General features: G+C 47.5%; 1 protein-coding gene across 1 annotated transcript; it reads left to right on the forward strand.

The window, feature by feature from the left end:
• Window positions 1–2907: 2907 nt before the first annotated feature.
• On the forward strand, window positions 2908–14221 carry CD59 (CD59 molecule (CD59 blood group)). The gene is made up of 3 exons (XM_055301005.1): window positions 2908–2992; window positions 6274–6375; window positions 12758–14221. Exons 1-3 carry the CDS (start codon window positions 2926–2928, stop codon window positions 12958–12960), a joined length of 372 nt encoding a protein of 123 aa, XP_055156980.1. The 5' UTR covers window positions 2908–2925; the 3' UTR covers window positions 12961–14221.
• The last annotated feature ends 8840 nt before the right edge of the window (window positions 14222–23061 follow it).

Here is a 23061-nt window from a genome sequence, read left to right on the forward strand (position 1 = left end):
GTGGGACTCGATCTGGGGTCTCCAGGATCACCCCTGGGCTGAAGGCAGCGCTAAACCGCTGAGCCACTGGGGCTGCCCCCTAGTCTTATTTCAATTTGAACCACTCAACCTTGTCATCCGCACACTGGCCACTTCCTCCCTGTGATCTTTGCCCTCCTGCAGCCATGGCATGGAAGCACCTGCCGTAACCACCAGCCAGCCATGTGGGGTGTTGGAACCGACCCCACACTCCCCCTCCAGCCCAAAAAGCTGGGGGCTGCTTTATGTTTGGGGCCCGAGATGTCCCTGGCTCATCCATTCCAGGGTGTTTGTCTGACTTCCTCACCTAAAGCTCCCTTCTGTCCACCCTCCCGACCCCTGCCCCCCAACCCCCCAAACCACCTCCCTACCCAGTTTCTTCCTTCCGATCACCTTGTGATGTCAGTTGTACTATAGTGGCTATGGCTTTTGGGGTGCCTTCCTGAGCGCCAGGCATTGCACCACGCGTATGTGTAATTATCCCCATAATTGGCCGAATGAAGAACGAAGCCCAAGACTGAGTTAACTCACCAGCACGGAAGGGGCAGAGCCAGAAGTGTCCATGGCCTGTTGGAGTGCCCTAGACCAGACCAGAGAGCCTGTCCCTTCCCCGGGTCATTGCTGCTTCTCTGCTTTTGTTAAGACATGAGCCTTTCTTGGTGGGCAGATACTTTCTAAGGCACTTCGTCCCGGAACCCCTAGAACCCTTCTGTGTGTGGCACCCTGTTTGTCATGGTGCTGTCATTTATGTGAAGGACTGTTCAGACGCTCCCTCCTGCCCCATCCATTGGGGACTCTTGATGTCCCAGCCAGTCTTATCTCAGAGCTCCTGTCCCCTGTGGGGGACCTCAGATTAAAACCTTCCTCTCCCTGTCTACTCGCAGGCAGCTGTTCTTTACAGACCTGAGCCCTGTCTGACTTGAGCCCATTTTGTCTACTTGGAAACTACACAGCTGGAGAAGCCAGGAGGAAAACTGGCAGGGTGCTGAGGCCTGGGTTGCTCACCCCAAGGGGAGAGTAGGTGGGGGCTCTTTCTTGTCACTCATCTGGCTCCAGGCAGAGGGCATTTCAGGGCAGTCTGGGTGCCAGCAGGAGGGGCTGAGGCCTCTTCCTCAAGGATCAGGGTACAGAGACCTCAGGGCCCTCTACCTCTCAGAGTCAGGGGCCAGAAAGGAAGATCCACGGATCCTCAGATAACTCGGAACAGAAGTGTAGTAGACATGCCTGTCTGAGTTAGGACAAGAGCTCTGTGTGTGGTCGGGTTTGGTAACATCCTCCACTTACTGTGCTTGGCTGTGTCATAAGCACGTATTTGTTCAACTTGTTTTATCTCGCTGAATCCTTACAGTGTTGGGAAGCGCCATACACCTGCCCCTACAGATGAGGTGTAATGGAGCCTTGGTGGCAGTGACAGGGCCAGCCCTTATGTCCAGGCCTCTGCCACTCCGGCGTCTGACCTCTTAACCACTGCCCTTGGGCACACATCTCACTTCCTCACTGTGGCCAGCGACCCCCTGGAGGGTCAGCATGGCCAGGGTGACCCCAGAGGGAAGTGAAAGTTACTCATAAAGAAAGGCCAGGCCTGGGGCGCCTGGGTGGTTGAGCCTCAGTGGTTGAGAGTCTGCCTCTGGCTCAGGTCATGATCCTGGGGTCCTGGGATCGAGTCCCGCACCAGGTTTCCCGTGGGGAGCCTGCTTCTCCCTCTGCCTGTGTCTCTGTCTCCCTCTGGGTCTCTCATAAATAAACAAATATATATTAAAAAAAAATAAGGCCAGGCCTTGTTTTTCTTCCTGGCTCTCCACACATCAGAAAGCAACCTGTCTCTTTCACTTGGGCATGACTTACTCGGTGCCAGAGCCTATTCTTTCTGCTTCTCAACTCCTCCCTGACCTTTTTCAGCCAATTTCTGAGCAGCAGATGACCTCCAGAGGTGTAGGAATGACATTCCTAACTTAGAGGACGGTGGGGCTCACCCACCCAGAGCCCCGTCTGTCTGCCAGGCGGAAGTCCTGGCCTGTGGGGCTGAGAAGAGGAGAGCATGGAGCACCATGGTTTAGAGGTGCTCCATCTCCTGTTTCAGGATGGGGCCAGGGAAGTAGGGGCGGGATTGGGAGACTTCTTAGGTCTGCAACTCATGGTTCAGACATAGACAGCCAGAAACTCCTCTGTGTTGTGGCTTCCTTATCAGGTGAGAGGAGGATCTGAGGCATTTCAGCCCTCCCCTTTCCTCCCCTGAGGCTCCCCGTCACACAAGTGGGCATTAATGTGACGGGACTAGTCATCAAAGCTACCTTGGTACGCACCCTCTCTACTTCCCCTGAGGGGAAGAGGTGGACAAGGTGGTGGCTCCATTGCACAGGTGGGGAGCCAGAGCTTCTGTGTACACTAAACCCTTGCCTCCTGCTCTGCTGCAGAAAGGATGCTGGTGCCTTCCAGGGTCACCCCTTTGGTCTGACACACTTAGTGGCATGGCCTGGAGAGGTGGCCCCTGCTGCCCCCCCCCCCACATGCCCCTGCTCAGCCAGCAGCTTGGGGCAGGGAACTCCCCTTATAGGGAAGGTAGTGCCACCACCGCGGCTTAGAGGGACTGAGGCTTATTCAGAGCCAACCACTGTGGCCAGGTGAGAGCTGGGGCGGAGCGCAGGTACTGCTGACCCCCAGCCCGGTGTGGTGTGTGTTGACTCCCTGTAGCTGCCTCTCTCAATAGGACGGGGAGCATTTCTTCAGTAACCTGAGGTGTGGGGGCCAGGAGAGCACCTTGATTTTTTTCTTGGTCTGCTGACTCCTTCCCCATGTTACCTGAAGGTTTCAGGCCTTCCAGCTGTTGGCTTCTGACATAACCTGTCCTTTGCTTGGTGCATGACAACCCTCTGTGTCCCTTCCTTCCAGATTCTGTGGACAATCACAATGGGAAACAAAGGAGGATTCATCCTGCCGGTGCTTCTGCTCATCCTGGCTGCCCTCTGCCATTCAGGTGAGTGGCCCGAGGGGACATGGATCCGGACCATCTCGGTCACTTCCATCGTAAGCTTCCTTTTTTCTTAGGCCTCAGGGGAGTGAGCTGATGCCACTGGCCTGGGGCCTGGCTTTGCTTCTTCTGCCTTCCAGTGTTAGGGGTCCTGGGCCGTGTGACCGCTCCTTCTACGTTACAGCCTTGCTCTCCTTGGAGCACCTTCCTGAGTTACAGCCCATCCTGGGCGACAGAGCAGCTGTTTGTGGGGAGCAGGGCAGGAGGTCCACGTAGCAGCTGGAGTTTCCCCTCTCTCACAAGCTGTTGGGGACCCTAGTGGGGACCATCTTTAGAGTGCTGTGACACAGGGGGCATCTGTGTGACAGTGATGATGGTGAAGATTATAGAAGGAGCAGCAGCGGCTGGCTCACGGCATTCACACACCAACTGCTATTCTTAGCATTTTATCCGCATTGCTTCCTGAATCCTCACGTCAACCCTATGGAGTAGGGGCTGTTTTTGCCATCATTTTATAAATGACTAGACTAAGATCCAAAGAGGAAATAATTTGTAAAATATCATACAGAATTTGAGCCCACGTGGACTGGCACCAGAGTGTCTGCTCTTAACTTCCTCCCCAGCCACCCTTCCGCAGCTCCTGGAAGTCTTTGTGTGTTCCTGAGTCTTAATTCTTTAACCACAAAAACACCTCTGTTCCTGGGGCGCCTCAGTGGCTCAGTCGGTTAGACATTCAACTCGATTTCGGCTCAGGTCATGATCTCAGACCACGATCTCAGGGTCACGGGATCAAGCCCTGCATCGGGCTCCACACACAGCAGGGTGTCTGCTTTTCCCTCTCCCTCTGTCTCTCCTCTCCCCTTGCCCCACTTGCTCTCTCTCACTTTCTCTCTCTCAAATAAAAACAAAAACAAAAACAAAAAAAACCCACCTGTGTTACTTGCTTTGGTTCATGATAAGGATCAAATGTTATTTTCTGCCTGTGTCCTGTTAGTACTGCCAGCTTTTCAGGATTTTTTTTAAGTGGGGAAAAGGCAAAAAGGGAAGCAGCAATGCAAAGAACAGTGAAGAGATTCCTTCCGTGTCAGAGCATGTCTCATATATATTATTAGCTTTATCAGCTCCCATATATTGAATTCGTTCTGTGTCCTAGAGACCGTGGCAAGCCCTGTGTCTCCCTTAACCCTTCCAGCCACCCCACGAGGGATCATTGTTGTTATTCCCACTTTACAGTTGAGGGAACCAAAGCAGAGAAGGAACTAGCTCAAGGACACGTTTGGATACATTCTCCCTATCTGAGAAAAAAGAGTGGTCATGACCCTCCCTCCCGCCTCTGTTAATTCCAGCCAGGGGTTGGTGGTGATGTGGCTCCCCCCTGTGACAACACTGTGGGATCATCTCTGTCCTTGTGTCCGGTGTATTTCCTGTGATCAGAATAGCCCAGATATGCCACAGCTATTTCTGGAGCAAACTTGGGCTTCGGGCCGTCAGCTGTTCTGTGACAGGTCCCGCAGCTCTCAGGCCCTTCCACAGAGACACAGGGTCCCGCGCACACACGGGAGCCACGCACACACGGGAGAGGCTTCCTTGGCTGCTGCCTAGGCCCTGAGGAACATGCAGGGAGCCTTCCTCTGCCCCACACTCGCACCTTCATTAGCCCAGAGTCGAATCCTCCCAGTCTGTGTTCTTTCCTTCTCTTTCATGCTCTGGACAGTTAGAAGAACATCATGGTTAAACCAGGCTCAGGTTTCAGAACTGATGGTCTGGGCCTGAGTCCCAGTTCTCACTCTGCAGTGTGACTTTAGGCAAGTTGGTTAACATTTTAGTCCTAGTTTTCTCTTCAAAAATGGAGCTGGAGATCTCTGAGCCTACCTCTCGTGGCACTTCTGCAAAGATCAAGAGCTTAGCATGTAGGTGCACAGGATATCTGCATGGTGAATGAACCTGTTAGCTATCAGTATTTCTGCCCCACAGATGTTCCAAGTGTGAGCTTTGGTTCCTTCATTTAAACGTTGTGTCAAGAAGCCAGATGAGGGAAGCCCAGGTGGCTCAGCGGTTGAGCACGTGCCTTCACACTCAGGGCATGGTCCTGGAGTCGCAGGATCGAGTCTCACATCGGGCTCCCTGCACGGAGCCTGCTTCTCCCTCTGCCAGTGTCTCTGCCTCTCTCTCTCTCTCTCTGTCTCTCTCATGAATAAATAAATAAAATATTAAAAAAAAAAGCCAGATGAGCTCTGGTTGTAGCCAGGAGAAGATTCAGTCCCATGAACAACCTTTCAGATGGCCCTCACAAGTATTCAGGCTAGAACACTCTTTCAACTCTTAGGTTCTCCCTTCTGAGGTATGTGAACACATCAGGAACAGGAAGGGGACTGCAGAAAAATCACATCTTTGTCCCTTCTCATTGTGACTCCCCTCTCATATAAGCATGACCATCAATAACATTGGGAGGGAGGAGGAGAGTGGGCTTAGGGAACCCTCGGGTATGGGGGCTGACTCCAGCTCTGCTTGGGGTGTCCTTGGTGAGTCACTTCACTCCAGATGTCTGTCTGTGTCATCTGCAAACAAAATGGGTGGGAGAGTGTTTTTTGGACTGGCATTTTGAAGGTTAATCTGAAAATCTTCACAAATCAGAACAGTCCTCAGCTAGGTGGAGGATTTCCTCCTCCTAGAGTCCTCAGCTAGGTGGACTGATCACTGAGTGATGAATGTAGGCATTGGTCTTAGAACTACAAGTCAGCTCTTGGGTTCTAAAACTTGGTCTGGGTTTAACCATGACAGTCTTCTATGAGATTTTACATATTTCATCTCTGGAAATGTCTTTTCACACAGATAGGTACTGCCAAATAGCCGATTATCAATCTACGAACATGTGATCAAACAGCATATTTGTGATCTGGAAGGCATTTCCAGAATTCTGGTAGTTTTTTCTCTTGATAGTTTCCTTTTTAAAAATTTTTTTTAATTTTTTGATAGTTTCCTTTTAATATGTCATTACATTGCAGATTAATCACTTCTTTTTTAATCATTTCTAGTTGAAGGTAAGAGGAAACTTCTCAATTTTATGATTACATGGATTTTGAAATATGGAAATTCTTTTGCACTTGTATCAGGGTCCAAAATATGCTGCTGGAACTGTAGTTTGAGGTTGGAAAAATGTGTCTGCTACAGGTCCACTGCCGACCTCTGCCCCATACCAGTGGAGATAGTTGGGCTCCCTTCTGCCACCAGGAGGGCAAGTCAATGGTGGTCTTACAAGTACTGACAGGCTTTCTTCCTGATTCTAGGTCACAGCCTGACATGCTACAGCTGTCCTGAATCAGAGTATACCTGCAATCATACCATCAGTTGTGGGATTAATCTTGATGCGTGTCTTTTCATCAAAGCCGGTAAGAGCCTGCCCCTTCCCTGTCTGCTCCATGTAATGGGACAATGAGGGCCTGAGAAAAAAATGTGTGCTATGCTCATTCTCATTAGACATATATTCAACAAGTAATAGCTACCATCTAAGAAATAAAAATAAAAACACCTTTCAAGGTTATTTTTATTCTTCTACCTTCTATCACAAAGTCTTTCCAGTGGCATCATCAAGAAATGCTGAACATGTCAGGTAAAATTCTAAAAGACGCAGGAGACCCACAGGTTCAGGAAAACCTGATAGAAAAGAAGAGAAGATTAATCTCCCCAAGAAAGGAGAAATCCCTCAATAAGTAGGGACACATCAGAATTATCCTGTCAGGCTGGACTATCTGATAATTTTGATGTAAATTCCTGGAATGTGGATAAAATTACAAGCCCTACGTGCGAGGTCTTTGACTGACTGTAGAGGGGATAGATCCTCTGCCTGCATGCCGAGGACCACAGGCATTCTTTGTTGATGTAGAAAGCACAATAAGGCCCTGCAGAGAACATAGACATTCATTCTACAAATATCTGAAGACTAGTTACGTGTGAGCACATACATCAAGTTAACCTTGATCATCTGTGTCTCAGGGACACCCCCCCCCCACTACAAAAAGTATAATTTGCAAATGAGAGGATAAAGGCAATATTCTGTGTAGAGTAAGAATTAGATTAGCAGTTAGGAGCTCTGAACTCCAATCTCTTTTCTGCCTTCAGTAAGTTCTTTCTGCCTGTGTTTTTGTTTTTAATTTATGAAATGTGTGTGTTAGACGGTAAAGGTGAAGAAGAAAGGGGAGTAGAGTAAAGCCAAAATCTTTCTTCCAGCTCTCAAATCCCATTGTTTCTTATCTGATTGTTAAACTTGTATTACAAAAATGTTCCAACTTTATTGAAGTATAATTGACAGATAAAAATTGGGTATACTTGAGATGTATGGTGTGATTTGATACTTAATACATTGGAAAATGATTGCCACAGTGGCCTAATTAAGACATACAACCCATCACGAAGTTGCCCTTTTTGTGTGTGATGAGATCACTAAGATCTATTTCCTTAACAAATTTCAAGTATATCATACACAGTATTAGTAACTATACTCCCCACGCTATAGATTAGATACCCAAAACTTACTCATCCTAAAATGAATTGTTCAGCTTTTAAAAGTAGTTCATGTAAATAACAAGACACACCTTTAAAGAGTGGCCAAAATCCAAAATGCTGGCAACACCAAATGCTGACAAGAATGTGGACCAATGCAAGGTCTTATTCATTGCTCATGGAAATGCAAAATGGTATGGCTTGGCTGTTTCTTTTCTTTTTCCTTTTTTTTTTTTTTTTTAAGATTTTATTTATTCATGAGAGGCACAGAGAGAAAGAGAGAGAGGCAGAGACACAGGCAGAGGGAGAAGCAGGCTCCATGCAGGGAGCCCGACATGGGACTTGATCCCAGGACCCCAGGATCACAACCTGGGCTGAAGGTGGTGCTAAACCGCTGAAACACCTGGGCTGCCCCTTGGCCATTTCTTAATGAGCTAAAAATACTCCCACCATATGATTCATCAGTCACTGAATAGTTACCCAAAGGGATTGAAAACATATGTCCACACAAAAACCTGCACACAGATGTTTGTGCCAGCCTTATTCATAGTTGCCAAAATTTGGAAGCAACCAAGATGTCTGTCAGTAAGTGGATGAATAAACTGTACATTGCAGTGTATCCAGACAAGGGACTAAAAAGAAATGAACTCTCAAGCCATGAAAAGACATGAAGGAAATTTAAACACATATTACTAAGTGAAACAAGCCAACCTGAAAAGGCTACATAATGTGTCATTCCAATCATAGAACATTTTGGAAAAGGCAACACTAAGGAGACCATTAAAGAGGTCAGTGGTTGGCAGGGGGTTAGCAGGAGGGAGGGAGGGATAAAAAGGTGGAGCACAGGGTTTTAGAGCAATAAAACTATGTGGTACAATATTGGTGGGTATATGTCCTGCATTTGTCAAACCCCATATTACACCCAGAGCAAACCCAATGTAAATCATAGTCTTTGATGGTGATGGTGAATCCATGTCGGTTCAGCAATTGTAATGAATGTACCACTCTGGTGGGGGAGGAGAGGCTAATAACAGATTCCTCAGGGTAGGGATTGGGGGGCCAGGTCCAAATGAGGACTCTCAACTTTCTGCTCAATTTCGCTGTGAATCTCAAACTCCTCTAAAGAATAAAATATATTTTTTTAAAGGATCATTTGAATCCTAAATATTTTTCTTATGAACTTAAGTCCCACAACTCCAGCTTGACATGTGATTACAGCTGTTCTTGAAATAGAGAAATTCTGACCTTACAGCAGGACAGACACTACCAGAGCACCTAAATCCCCCTCCAGCTCAGATCGTCATCTCCTGGGAGAGGCAAGGCACACGGTCATAAACGGGAGTCAAAGGTCAAGTAATCCATTGGAAAAATCATTCAACTCTTCTAGCCACATTCCCCCCACCGCCAGCAGCTGTAAAATAGGAATATTTATCTCCTAGGGTCTGTGGGACAGGTAGAGGAGAAAATGGGTATGTGGGTGCTGTACAGATGGAGTCTAGAAGAGAGGCAGGTGTTGGGTGTTAATTCAGACACTATTTATTGGCGTCCTGGCCAGTCCCAGAACTAGAAGCCATGTACTCAGACCCTGGCGTAAGCCTCTGGTGGCAGTACCATGCGATCATTGCCATAATGACCTTCTGAATAAGGGGCACACTTAGCAATGCCGAGGACAATCAGGGGCTGGTGCTTCGTGAAGTTAGACTCAAAGTAAACCTTCAAAGAGATCAGGGATGATGCGCCAAGCAGAGAGAGAAACGCTAACATTCCAGTGACTCTGATAATCCACTTTATTTGGGTGATTCTGTTAGTGGCTTGGTGAGAAGCTCACCATCATAGATTGTTATGCAAATAGGATAATTGAAGGAGAGTGCTTGACTCCCTGCAGGACACAGAGTAAATGATTAATTGGTAGCAATTATTAATAAATTACTATCTGCTTTCCCCAGGCTGTGAGGCTCCCCTGGTTAAAATTCCAGTAACTTTAGTGTTTTTCCAGTTCCAGTTCCTGATTAGGATTGCTGCAGTAACTTGTCCTATTCAACAGCCTCCTCTAGTTCAGTATTAGAAACATCCATTTGAATACCTATGATCCAAGAAAGTAGACCCACTAGGAACACTGTGTGGCCTCTGCCACTTGACCAAACTTCATTAAAGTGCATCCCCAACACTTCATCCCCTCAAGGGGGAGGATGAGATGGTTATATCTGCAGTTATAAATGTAGCTTTGTTCCCAGCTGTAAATGAAGATAAGTTAGTTACAACAAGCCCTCTAATAAGGAAATGGGCATCGGTATGGTTGGTTGGTTGTTGGGTCTTTTTTTCTTTTCCTTCCAGCAGAGAAGATAAGGAAGTGATGCCAGGGCCAGGACCCTACCTTTTCTGTCGATATGTCTCCAGCAGCTAGCACACAGTCTTGGCACACAGTTATTTTTGGAGAGGAAAATCCATCATAATTCCTCTCAATCAGCACATTGCTTTTCCCTTAACATAATTTTCCTGAAATATTAAAAAACCATAATAAGATACTTGTCGTAGGTATTTGGGGCCTTGATTTTTCTCTTTGTGTGCAAAATTGGGACCGTAATAGCATGTTGTTTTGGAAACTTCCTGTATTCCTGAGTAGTCAAATGACTTTTAAATGAAGTTTAAAATATTTTTAAAGTAGATCAAAAAATAAAATAAAATAAAAAATCCATCCAATGACTTAAAAAAAAAATCTCAATCCATACAGAAATGTATAAATGAAGGAGTCTTCTGTGAAGGTAACACGGTTAAATGCCTTTGGGAATTTTTCCAGAGAAAATCAATGCATTTATCCCCTGTACATACACTTCTTTACACACACGCTCCCATTCTGCATACTGTTCTGCCTCTATTCTATTGAGATAAAATTCACATACCAGAAAATTTACACTTTAAAATGTACAATATAGTGGCTTTTAGTATATGCACAAGGCTGTGCCACTATCATAACTCTGGAGTATTTTTATCCTCGTAAGAGACCCCATAGCCATCAGTAGTCACTCCTCACTCCTCCCTCCCACATACCCGGGCAGTGACTAATCTACTTGCAGCCTCCATGGATTCGCCTCTTCTGGATATTGACTATGAACTGAATCATACAGCGTGCGTGGCCTCTGTGACTGGCTTCTTCCACCGAGCAGAATGACTTTTAAGGCTGACCCATGTCCTGGCATATCTGAGTACTTCCATTCCTTTTTGTGGTTGAATAACACTCCATTGTATGGAGAGACCACATTCTGTTTATCCATTCACCAGTTGTTTTTTTTTTTTTTTTGTTTAAGATTTTATTTATTTATTCATGAGAGACACAGAGAGAGAGAGAGAGGTAGAGACACAGAGACACAGGCAGGGGGAGAAGCAGGCTCCATGCAGGGAGCCCGATGTGGGGCTCGATCCCAGGTCTCCAGGATCTCACCCTGGGCCAAAAGTGGTGCTAAACCACTGAGCCACCCAGGCTGCCCCTCCATTCACCAGTTAAGGGACATCTGGGTTTCCACTTTGTGGCTGTTTTGGATGCTGCTGCTGTGAACATTCATGTACAAGCTTTTGTGTGGATGTAGTTCTCAATTCTTCTGGGTTTAGAGATAGAGCTAGAAATAAGAGGAAGAAATATATCTAGAAGTGGAATTGCTAGGTCACTTTTTTTTTTAGTGTAGTTGACAGACAATATTACAGTAGTTTCAGGTGTATAACTTAGTGATTTGGCAGGTGTGTACATGGTATTGTGTTCACACATGTTCCCACCATACTGCTGTTAGTAGCGTTGACTGCATTCCCTATACTATGCCTTTTATTCCTGTGACTTACTCATTTCATAACTGGCGGCCTGCATCTCCCTCTCCCCTTCACCCCTTCTGGCAACCATCGGTTTATCCTCTGTACTTATAGGTCTGATTCTGCTCTTTATTTGCTTATTCATTTGTTTCTTTTCTAGATCCCACTCATGAGTGGAATCATACAGTATTTGCCTTTCTCAGCCTTATTTCACTAAGCATAGTACCCTCTAGGTCCATCCATGTAACATTCTACTGCATGTGTGTTTGTGTGTATGTGTGTGTGTGTAAACACACCACATCTTCTTTGTTCATTCTTCTATCAATGGACACTCGGGCTGCTTCCATATCTTGGTTATTATTAATAATGCTGCTATGAATAGGGTGCATATATATCTTGTCGAATAAGTGTTTTCATTTTCTTTGGGTAAATATCCAGCAGTGGAATTACTGGCTCATATGGTATTTGTAAATCTTTTACAGATTTTAACTTTTTGAGTAATTGCCAGGCTTTTCCAGAGCATCAGCACTATTTTACCTTCCCACCGATGGTGTATGAGGCTTCCAGTTCTCCACATCCTTGTTATCACTTGTTCTTTCCAGTTTCTTGGTTATAGCCATCCTACTGGGTGTGACGGAAGCTCAGTGTGGTTTTGATTTGTATTTTCCTAATGACTAATGATATTGAACCTCTTTTTATGTGCTGATTGGCCCTTCGTGAATCTTTTTTTTTTTTTTTGAGGAAATACACGCATCCTTTGCACGTGTTTTGAGTTGTGTGTATATTTATTGTGTTGTAAGGATGTTTTATATATTCTGGACACTAGACTCATCAGATAACATTTTCTCCCTTTTTGTGGGTTGTCTTTTTATATTCTGTAGTGCCCGTTGATGCGCAAAGTCTTTAATTTTGTTGGAGTCCAATTTATCCATTCTTCTACATTTTTTTAAAACTCAGACTCCAGTTCAACACATGCAGGCCTGGGCCCGTCCTTATCTACCTGGAATTCTGTTGTATGGAACTCTACCCTAATTTCTTCACATTTTTTTTAGTAATGGACTGATTTTTGTCTTTTAGTTTTCTTGCTATTACAGATGGTGATACAGTGACCATTCTTGAGCATCTATCTTAACCTTTTCCACAAGTAACTTCATAGAGTAAATTCTAGAAGTAGGATTGTTGGATTGTTAAAAATATCAGCAAACCTCTAAAACATCAGGAGGATTGGCTATTGCACCACGCACCACTCTCTGCGCTGACACTTTGGTTTTATGGAAAAGTTCTCTCTCTAGTTGTATCATCATCATTTGCTTAATCGTTCCCTTTTACAGCCCAACCAGGATACATGTTCTTGCCCAGGTGTCTCTACTTCCATAAGTAGCTGAGTTCTAAGAAGTAGAATTGAGAGCTCACAGGCTGGGACAGGTCATTCCGCACTTGCTAACTTACCTTTCTGTGTGTTTCTGTTCACAGATCCCCTAAGATATTACTACCAGTGTTGGAGGAAGGAAGATTGCAATTACCAGTACATTTCAAACTCTTTCCAAATTAAGAAGCTAGAGTACTATTGCTGCCAGAAGGACCTTTGTAATGGAAGTGCAGGCACGAGTGCCTCCAGGAAGATGGCTCTGCTGGTGACCCCATTGCTGGCGGTAGCCTGGACCCTGTATCTCTAAATCAACACCAAGAGGCCTTCTCCTAAACTTTCCGTTTCTGTATATTCCTTATTTCCTTTGCTGCTGCATTCTAAAGGCTATTTTTCACCTGGATCCTGTTGGGAAAGACAGACTAGCTTGAGCAACTTGATTAAGAGAGAGACTGAGAGATTTTGAAGACCAATCCTGTCTGCAGCAAAGACCCACGGAAGGAAAAAAAAAAATTTAAGAGTGTAGCATGTGTGATTTGAGCTAGGTTACATGCTCCTCCCTCTGCTTTTTGCAAGACCAGCTTTGCAGTGACAGCTCGAGTACATTAGATTCTCTGCATGCCCCAGTTACTTGTTACTTCCCTTCCGATTCCTTAGACTATGATCAGTGCGTTTGCGCGGCCCTGAGGCAGGGGATTCTTTTCAACAGCCTCTCACAAGGAATGCTTTCATCCTCTCCCTTTGTGGCTGCCCAGCAGGCACAACAATCTCTCCACATAGGGGCCGTCAGTCAGGGGCAGTGAGATTCTCCATGCAAAGCGATCGGAATGATCTTTGTATTCTCAACTAGCAGGGTCTGGCAGGGAAGGAGAGGAGTGTGGAAACCCCAGCCAGGTCTGTCTTCCGAGGGGTAGCAGTGGCTAAAATCGGAGTTCTCCTCTGTCCCTCAATTGTGAATGGGCCTTGCTGTCTTCACTAGAAAAACTTAATGGCATATGTTAATGATGTGTTTAAACTGTCCCCCCAACTTTGTCATTAGATTGGCGGGATATTTTGGCTTTGTCACACAGTTAAAGACTGAACATTGGGACGTTCTTTGTTAAAAATGACTTGCAGGATTAAGTGTGCTTATTTTAAATAATCCTGGTAGCCAGTCTCCTCATATATGTACGTATACTGTGTGAACACAGAGGGAGGAGCCTCTGGGGTTGCAATTTGGCACCTCCACATGTCCTCATGAACAGCAACAGGGGTGTGTTTTACCTGCCGACATCCGGCCTATCACAAATGTCAAGGCATTTGAAAGCTCTCCCGGTTTCCTAAAAAGTGACACACCTTTTCAGGAGGGCAGAGTTTTGCCTTTGTCTTGTGGGTGTTGCTGAGTGATTCTCAAGATCCAGTAGACTTAAGGACACGTGTATTCTTACAATCTTCATTTAACGGCAGAGCTTGACTTCCGCAGATGAGGGCAGCATTTCAAGATTAACATTTTTTTCAACCCTTTGATCATGTAATCTGTGTGACAAACTGGAATGAATGATGCCTTTCCGAAAATAAAATGTCAGCAAGTGCGTGAGTGTGGTTATTGGCCTGGAAGGAAAGCAACAAGTACAGTGGTGCCCAGTGTAGCAACTGGCAAAAGGGAGCGTGGCCAGGGCCAGCCCTCCTGTTGCTCCCATTGCTGCTTGAACAGAGACAAATAGGGACTTCCTCATCCAAACCTAGCATTGCCTTGGCGCTCTGGGTTCCCCACTGGCCCAGTGTTTTTCCTCACGCCGTCTTTAATTCTCTTGTCCAAGACATAATACCACACATGTAAATCTTTGCTCAGTAGGACTTTTTCCAACCAAGGAAGTACCAACCATGCCCACAGCCACTGGCTGAGCCAAGAAGCTCTTTTCATGTAGGCCGTTGGAAACAGAACCAATTTTGACTCACTTAGGCAGAAAATGAATCTAGGGGAACTTTTGGGAATTCAAAAGGGCAGAAGTCTTTCTCAAGATTCAGATTGCAGGGTGCGACTGTCTTGAGTGTTGTCTTGAGTCATGTGCCCACATTGGGGCCAGGTTGCATTAAGAAAGGGGTAATTCTCTAAAGCGGGAACTGAGTGCTGCTAAGTGGGGAGATGCGGAGAGGGCTCCTGGGAGTGGAAGTCGGCAAGCGTCCTAATCGTCCTAATCGATGGCCTGAAGCTTTGAGGTTTCTTTCCGCAGAAAGTTACTATGACTCATGCCTTGAGCATTGGGTGTCTTGACCCAAAGGCAATACTGCAAAGGCCAGGTGAGTGAAGAGCCAATAAATAGCCTTTGTATGGCTTTATAGGAACTTTCATATTGGGTTTAATATTGGATGGTGATAAAAACCCCATTGGATCTTCTCTCTTGGGGGATGAGGTCTGGATGCACACCAACTTGACTTTGGGAAAAAGCCTGGGAGGAGGGTCCTGTGCTTTTGTGCTTTGAAGCAATTGATTCCTGCCTCTTCCTAGAAACCAAAAAACTAAGTACGGTCGTTTTTCACTTAATAGTTAGGTTACCTAACAGAGTGAGCTTATAGAACCCAGTTAGGCCTTTCTGGAAACACATAATTCCAAAACACTGTTTGCCACAGTCTGTTTCCAAGGCCCACTGCCTCTCGTAATTATTTTGTTTCAGGATAGTAGCTGTTGAGCACACGGTTTTTGTGGTTGGAGGCCCTGGGTTCTGAGCCTGTCTCTTCCACGAACTGGCTATGTGTCTGGATCCATTTTCTTTTTTTTTTTTTTAATTTATTTATTTATGATAGTCACACACAGAGAGAGAGAGAGGCAGAGACACAGGCAGAGGGAGAAGCAGGCTCCATGCACCGGGAGCCCGACGTGGGATTCGATCCCGGGTCTCCAGGATCGCGCCCTGGGCCAAAGGCAGGCGCCAAACCGCTGCGCCACCCAGGGATCCCTCTGGATCCATTTTCTGACCCTCTCTGAACTCTCGCTTCCTGCACCTACCTCAAAGAATTGTGGGGCTTGCAGTGTCACGTTTGTGAAGTGTCTGGCAGTTAGGAAGTGGGCTTAATAGGAACTGGGTGTAGACAAATGGGACTGGCACTAAATGTTCAATCCTGGAGTGTAGTGATCACAACTTGAGCACTTAACCGCGTGCCTGACACTATTCCAAGCGCTATATATGTACGAGTTCACTTGGTTTTCTCAGTAACCATGAAGAGTAATTCTTGTCTATACCCAAACCCATCAGAGTATTTACAGATTACAGTTCCCTGCCCGTCTCTACCCATGGGTTCAGTCAGGTCTTTCCACACCATGACTCCCTCTGTCCTTTTTGGCTACTTGAATCAGTTTGAGAAAATTTCTGTTCTTTACAACCAAATATCCCTAACCAAGACATCTACTAGTGAAAAGGGTTAACTGACCGTTGCTGACTAAACCACCCTCCTCCCTGAGCCATGGGAAGCAGTTAAAAGAACGCTAAAGATTGGGATGGAAATAATGTGTACATGATGTGAATAAGAGAGCTTTTGACACTTTTTAAAAAATTTTTATTTACTCATGAGAGACAGAGAGGCAGAGACACAGGCAGAGGGAGAAGCAGGCTTCCTGTGGGGAGGCCAATGCGGGACTCGATTCCAGGACCCTGGGATCACAATCTGAGCCAAAAGCAGATGCTCAACCTCTGAGCCACCCAGGTGCCCGGGAGCTCTGACACTTTTAAAATCCCGTTACAACAGTCTTTTACTTAAATGCCACATGTTTGCAGCCTGGTCGTAAAGGGTCCTTTCCCAGGCTTCTGGGCCTGACCAGCTGAGAGGCTTTGAGCAGACTGCATCACCCCCCTGAGCCTCTGTCATCACCGGCTGTAACCATGGTACCTATCCTAATGGACGTGTGACTTTCAGCCTCTCAGCCTCTGCTCCCCCACCTTCTGCTAACAGGAGCGCACTCACATTTTGGGGAATTCCTTCTATCCTTTAAATGCAGTTTTGGTGAAACTGTTAATAAAGGTAGCCTACCCTCCTCCAGCCAAAAGTTGGGCACGTCCTCTCCTGGAATTTAAGTCTCGAGTGCAGTTCTGCAAGGACTGAAAAAAATGTTTTTGGTTGAAGGTGTGTGAACTTCTCAGGAAGCAAGTAACAGACAACCTGACTTTGAGTGGCTTAACCAGACAGAGTCTGATTTTCTTGCATAAACGATCTGCAGGTCAGCAGCTGCTGGCATTCGTTTAGCTGCTCAACGATGCCTGGGCTGGCATATTTGCAATGGTCTTTCCCTCCTGATCACAAAGTGACTACAGAGGTTCCAGCATTGCATCCAAGGTCATGGCAGGAAGAGGAGAGGAAGGGAAAGCGTCAGTTGTTTCCAACACTCTTATCAGGAAAGTACAATGTTTCCCAGAAATCTCCCAGCCATCTTTTGGTCATACCTTCTGGCTGGCACTGTGTCTCGTGGCCATGCCTACCGGAAAGGGGGACTGGCAAAGCTAGAATTGAATTTTTCCAACCTCTGTAGGGGAAGGCGGCCAGGGTAAAAGGATAAGGAATGAGTCATTGAGAAAAGCCAGCCAAGAGCTAGCTACCCTCCTGCCCCAAGTGGCCAAACTGAACAGGCTATTGATTCCTCCCTGCTACCCAGCTCCTGAGATTGAGCTTTTTGCTCTTCCTAAAGCTAATTCTGAAGCTTCCAAATCCATGAGCTATCTCATAGCCCCCTGTGTAAATTCTCAGTGTCAGCTTCTGTTGGTTTTGTACGGAAAATTTTTTTATTTTAATTTTAATTTTTTATTTTTTTGCACAGAAAATTTCTGGCAGACCTACGCCATCGGTGTTGCTGTCAGGATGGCATGAGCACGCATAATAGTAGGTGGTCACTAAGCGTTAGCTACAATTCCCTCACCCAAGGTTGCACAGCCAGTTGACGCTGGTTGCCCTTCCGAGCCCCTGCGTGCTCCATTCCACTAAATTGCCCCTCAGGCTCCAGTTTATTAAACCATTTGCTTACTCTGCAAGTACTGAGGGGCACTTCTACCCAGGGCAAAAGAATAAGGGCCGAACTGTATTTTCTAGAAACTTTTATAAATAGCAGGCGTTGTGAAGGCAAGTGGGAATGCCTGGGCCCCCAGGTCCAGACCAACACAATGGTTAATTCAGATGATTCATAAAGGGGAGGCTGTTCCCAGAATAGCTGGGCCCTTGAATTGTGGCACGGACATCTTCCAAGAAGAGCCAGGCCTCTGCCAGGAAGAGGACAGGGGCCAGATGCCCAGCTGTGGGGCTGCTCTGAGGGCTGGGGGGGGGGGGGGCGTTGGGGAGGCTGGAGGAGGTGACAGTGGGGCCTATCCCCTAAATGTGGAACGCCAGCTCTGATGCTAACCAGCCACAGGCCCGCAGGCGAGGCTCCTAACCTTACATGTAAGCCTCAGTTCCTCATCTGGGAAATTGGGATAATCACACCCACTGCGTGGGTCGTTAGGAAGATCAGCGGAGTTGACATAAGTGTGTGGCACGTAGTGTAGGCTCTCCTCATGAGCTTGCTATCACGGTCCTCAGTAGGACAGCCAGGAAGTAGCCTCCTGGGCATAGGACTTGCTGGATCATCTGGAGCAGGTTTGGTTTTCTAGAAGTGACATCCTCCCTTCCCCCTTCCAATTTCCTCATCAGCTCCCCAGGGCTTAATGGTGAACTAAGGAATCCATCTGTAACTGCGTAACCATCACAGCCGCACTTTACAGCACCCTCTGTGTGTCCCAGGTACTGCTTACGTGTATTTTCATCAAATGCACCCCAACCCTGTGACCTAGATATTGTCTTCATTTTATGGACCAGAAAATGGAAGTTCAGAGAGCTGACTCAATTTTCCCCATGTCACAGTCTTGGGTTCAAACAACCATTGAAGCTACTATAACCAAATACCATAGACTGGGTGCCCTGAACAACAAGCATTTCTTTTTCCCAGGCCTGGAGGCTGGAAAGTGCAAGATCAAGTCTCTAGCATGTTTGGTGTCATGAAAACTCACTTCCTGGTTCACAGACATCCGTCTTCCTGTGTCCTCACATGGAGGATGGGGCAAAGGAGATCTCTGGGGTCCCTCTTCTAAGGGCACTGATCCCATTCATGGGGGCTCCATCCTCATGCCCTAATCACCTCCCACAGACCTCCACCTTCTTCTTGGTTAGAGTATCAGCATAGACATTTTGGAGGACACAAACATTTACTCCATAAAGGAGCCCCCAGTGGGACTCCCAGGGAAGCAGATCCAGAAGCTTCCTTGTCTCCAGCAGGCTACGGTGAGGGAACCAGGCACACAGTAACCCACGTAGGCCCAGCAGCTCCTGGCTGGAGGGGGCTTGGGCAGGGCAAATCCCAACCCCGACCGCCATGTGACAGCCCCGGTGAGACAGTGGAAGTCAGAGTGTTGGGGGGACGCCCACCCCACTGTGTCATGTGTCTTAAGGGTGACAGTCCTGCCCTCCTTCTCCTGAGAGTGAGAGAGAGAGCAACAGCCCTGACAGATGAGTTTGGAGAAAGGACCAGGCCTGCTCTTGTCTGTAGCAGCAAAGGCCCGCTCCCTGCGGACCAGGCCCGTGGGCTGCCCGCTGGGCCTCGTGCCGCCTGGGCGTGGGCCCGGTTGGAAGGTGCACCTCGGGCAAGCCCACGTGGCCCCCGGCAGAGCTGCAGCAGCAAAGAGGGACCTCTGAGTATCTGTCCAGGTGCTTCCAGGTGCAGGCAGGGGGCTCGGTGTTTGAGATTGAATCCCTCAAGCCCCAACAGGCGGGCACCTAATGAGGATTTGGGGTAGCGAGGCAGGTGTTCAAGAGCTTTCGGGCCAGGAGGGAATGTTTGTTTCAAATGGATGCCTGCTGTCTTCTCATCGCCAACCAGACTTTCCCAGACACTTGTTGGCCGAGCTAATTTGGAGGGGTTTGTGCTACCTGCTGTGGTTAGTACCCCGTACGGGCTTCACCTCCCTGGGATTTATCTCCGTGTTTGTTCCTTGCAGCATTTTCCTGTGTGGTTGTTAGAGGGAACAACCTTTCTTTTAACGTATGGATTTGTAAATTCACGATTGTTTTATAATTAACCCCCCCCGCGCCCCCCAGGACAAAAATCTGATTACCTTGGAGTTAAGGTGAGTTAAAGGTCTGTAAGCTTTTTCACTTTGAATGGATATATACAAATAAAAATTAGGTTGCATTTGAAAAACCTAATGCAAGGGCGCCTGGGTGGCTCAGGGGTGGAGCGGCTGCTTTCGGTCCAGGGCATGATCCCGGGGTCCCAGGATCGAGTCCCACATCGGGCTCCCCCCGGGGAGCCCGCTTCTCCCTCTGCCTGTGTCTCTGCCTCTCTCTCCGTGTCTCTCATGAATAAATAAATTTAAAAACTAATAACACAAAATCCCTTTCCTTTCTAAGGATCTTCAACATATAAGAGTTAACATTACTGAGCGCGTTCTATGGCCAGGTCCTTAGATGGTCTCATGTAACCTTGCCACTTTAATGAGGAAGTACCATTGTTATTCCCTTCATATAGATTAAAAACAAACAAAGGAACAACCGAGGTTCAGAAAGGTTCCTCTGCACAGCCGAGTACATAGGAGATCCAGGGGTTGGCCCCAGGTCTGAGTCCAAAACTCTGGTTCTTACTACTACTGTGGTTCTATAGAGGTGGGAAAAAAATCTTTTCCTCTACTCTCTTAGGTTCGGTTGCTGGGTCATGTGAATTAAACTGACAAACGACAGATTAACAGGGGAAAAGATTTATTATGCATGCACTCGGGGCCTCACAGAAAACGTGAAAGCCCAAAGAAACATTTAAGCTTGAAAACTTATAAGCCATTTTAACACAGGGTGATACGTTGTGGACAAGGGATAACAAACAAAAAGGGGGTTGGGCTTCCAGAAGTCATACATTGTGGGAAGGTAGATACATGGGGGAAACTCATTGAAGGTAAGGGTTGTGAGGGAAGATTTGTTGGTGCAGACTGGTCAGTGCCACCTCCAGTGAGAACTCTCACCTCTTCTTCCTGGTAGGGGAGAGGGGTGTGGGGAGGAGGATGCCTTCACCAAGGGAAATGTATACCCTGCTTTGAGGCAGAAAGGGAGAGGACAGGACTTCTCCTGTGTCTGCCATTTCTCAGTTGCCTTTAACTTCTGATTTTTATCCCAAAGTGACATATTTTGGGGTGCTATATTCTGGTCCCCTTCAGTTCCCCAAACACAGAATAACACACTGTTTTAGAAGTTCTCAAATAGGGGGCCCCTGGGTGGTGCAGTAGGTTAAGTGTCCACCTCTTGGTTTTGGCTCAGGTCATAATCTCAGGGACATGAAATGGGGCTGTCAGTGTGGCCCGCTGCTCCTCGCACTTGGGCGTCTCTAACTTCACGAGCGCTTCACGCACATCATTGTCTTCTGTTGGATCAACACAAACAACTGTATGAGGCAGCCTGGTTCTTTTTTTTTTTTTTAATCTTACAAAAAACCATCTTAGAAGTCAGGCAACTTCCCCAAAGATATCCAGCGTGGCCACCTGACTGTCCGCTGTTCTGCTGTATATGTTACAGGAACTTTGTCCCCTGAGTACCCGCAGGTTTTGGTCACGCTGCTTCAAAGAAGAAGAGGTAGGCCCGGCCAAGAGTGGTGGCAGCAAAGCAAAGTTTACTGAGCAAGACTAGAGAGGGAAGGGGGGCCCCCGAGTGAGTTTCTGAGTTTAGGGGTTCTTAGGAGCTCTTTTGCAGAACTGTGTTAAGCAGTCAGGGCATGCTGAGTCCTGCCAGCCAGGGCTTTGGTCACGTATCTGTCTACCTATTAGGTTAATGTCTCTGTGCTGATGGTCTTTTTTTTCTGACATCTGGGGGCTTGTGTCTTAACTGCCCCTTCCCCGTAATATTGACAAATGCTTTGTGGTTAATTATCCTATTTTAGGATGTTTTGCAGAAGCCATTTCTACAAGGCTGCAAAGCAAAATGCTAGTGCAGTCCTGCCTAAGCTGCAAAACAGGATGTCGGTGCTGTTTTATTTTAGCTGGCCTGGCTCCATATTTTCTTGGTGGGGATCCTGGCCCTGACTACCTAACTGTCCAACCAACACCTAACATACAGACACACATACATAACATGTACACACACACAGCCCTGTGTGTGGTGTATGTAGAGAGCCATATATATGTGTGTAGCCCTTGCTAATGGAGCCGGTACTGACTCAGGCCTTGGCTGGACAACACCCTCAACCCATCTTTGTCCATTCACACCACTATCATTAGGGAAAGGCTTTCAAGGAAATCTACTCCCCCTTCTCTTTGGCTAATACCGTCTACTCCTGTAAATGAGCTGGACAAGCCCCTTGACAGTATGTACAGGTCCCTCTTAAAGAAGGGTGACCTATTTGAGGTGGGTTTATTTAAGTGTTTCTCACTCTTTTTTTTTTAAGATTTTATTTATTTATTCATGAGAGACACAGAGAGAGAGAGACAGAGACACAGGCAGAGGGAGAAGCAGGCTCCAGCAGGGAGCCCCATGAGGGACTGGATCCCAGAACCCCGGGATCACGCCCTGAGCGGAAGGCAGATGCTCAACTGCTGAGCCACCCAGGTGTCCCTGGAGGGGGGTTTAGCAGGATTTCTTTTCAGTGGTTTGTTTCCTGTTAGCTTCTAATAATGTGTCTGGAAAAGAACTAAAGTAAACTGCATTCCATTGAAGACATCCTACTTCAGATCTATTACAAATCCATATGAGGGTTCCCTTTTCCAGAACCTTACACAACACTGGAAAATTTGGCAAGAGCACGGGTTGGCCCTAAGGGAGGATCCCAAGCAACCCTCTTCTCCTTCGTCCGCCTCCCGCTGTAGAGGATGAAAACTCATTTCCCCAGAGACTTTGCAGCGAGGGGTGCCAAGGCGAGCCGGCCGGCTGTGCTGGGGGCAGGTGTCTATGATCTCCCTGTGAAAGGAGAGGAAGACTGGAAAATGCATCTATTCTCTTGCAGTTCTGGCCAACTCGTGGCTTCTTGTTTTTGTCTGAGGTTCCGCGGGGAGGGGAGATGGGACGTGGGAGCTGGGGGCCAGGGGCGCGAGGCTTCTGGAAACGTCGGGCGGGGGGGAGAACAGAGGGGCGCGACCCGGTCGGAGGCCACGGGGCAGCGGGCTGGGGGAGCGGGGAAAGCAGGGGCCGTGCCAGGGCGGCTCCGGGCGCGGGGAGCTCGCGGTCCCGACTGCCCGCGGAGCCCCTCCAGCCCCGGGGGCGCGGCCCGGCGTCAGGGGGCGGGTACGCTCTGGGGCGGGGCCTGCCGCAGAACACTGCCTATTAGGGGCGGGGCCCGACGCAGAACCCCGCCTGGTTGGGGCGGGGCCGGATGAAGGGGCGGGGCCTACCGCTGACCCCCGCCTGTTGAGGGCGGGGCCTGCCGCAGAACCCCGCCTGACTGGGC

This window comes from Nyctereutes procyonoides, unplaced genomic scaffold, assembly GCF_905146905.1.
Source record: "Nyctereutes procyonoides isolate TBG_1078 unplaced genomic scaffold, NYPRO_anot_genome, whole genome shotgun sequence".
In the NCBI taxonomy this organism is placed as follows: Eukaryota; Metazoa; Chordata; class Mammalia; order Carnivora; family Canidae; genus Nyctereutes; species Nyctereutes procyonoides.

Bases quoted from the DNA above. Each gene is read 5' to 3' on its own strand.
- CD59 (XM_055301005.1), top strand. From the start codon at position 2,926: ATGGGAAACAAAGGAGGATTCATCCTGCCGGTGCTTCTGCTCATCCTG. The intron at 2,993-6,273 runs GTGAGTGGCCCG...TCCTGATTCTAG, and splicing joins GGCTGCCCTCTGCCATTCAG to GTCACAGCCTGACATGCTAC. The intron at 6,376-12,757 runs GTAAGAGCCTGC...TTCTGTTCACAG, and splicing joins GTGTCTTTTCATCAAAGCCG to ATCCCCTAAGATATTACTAC.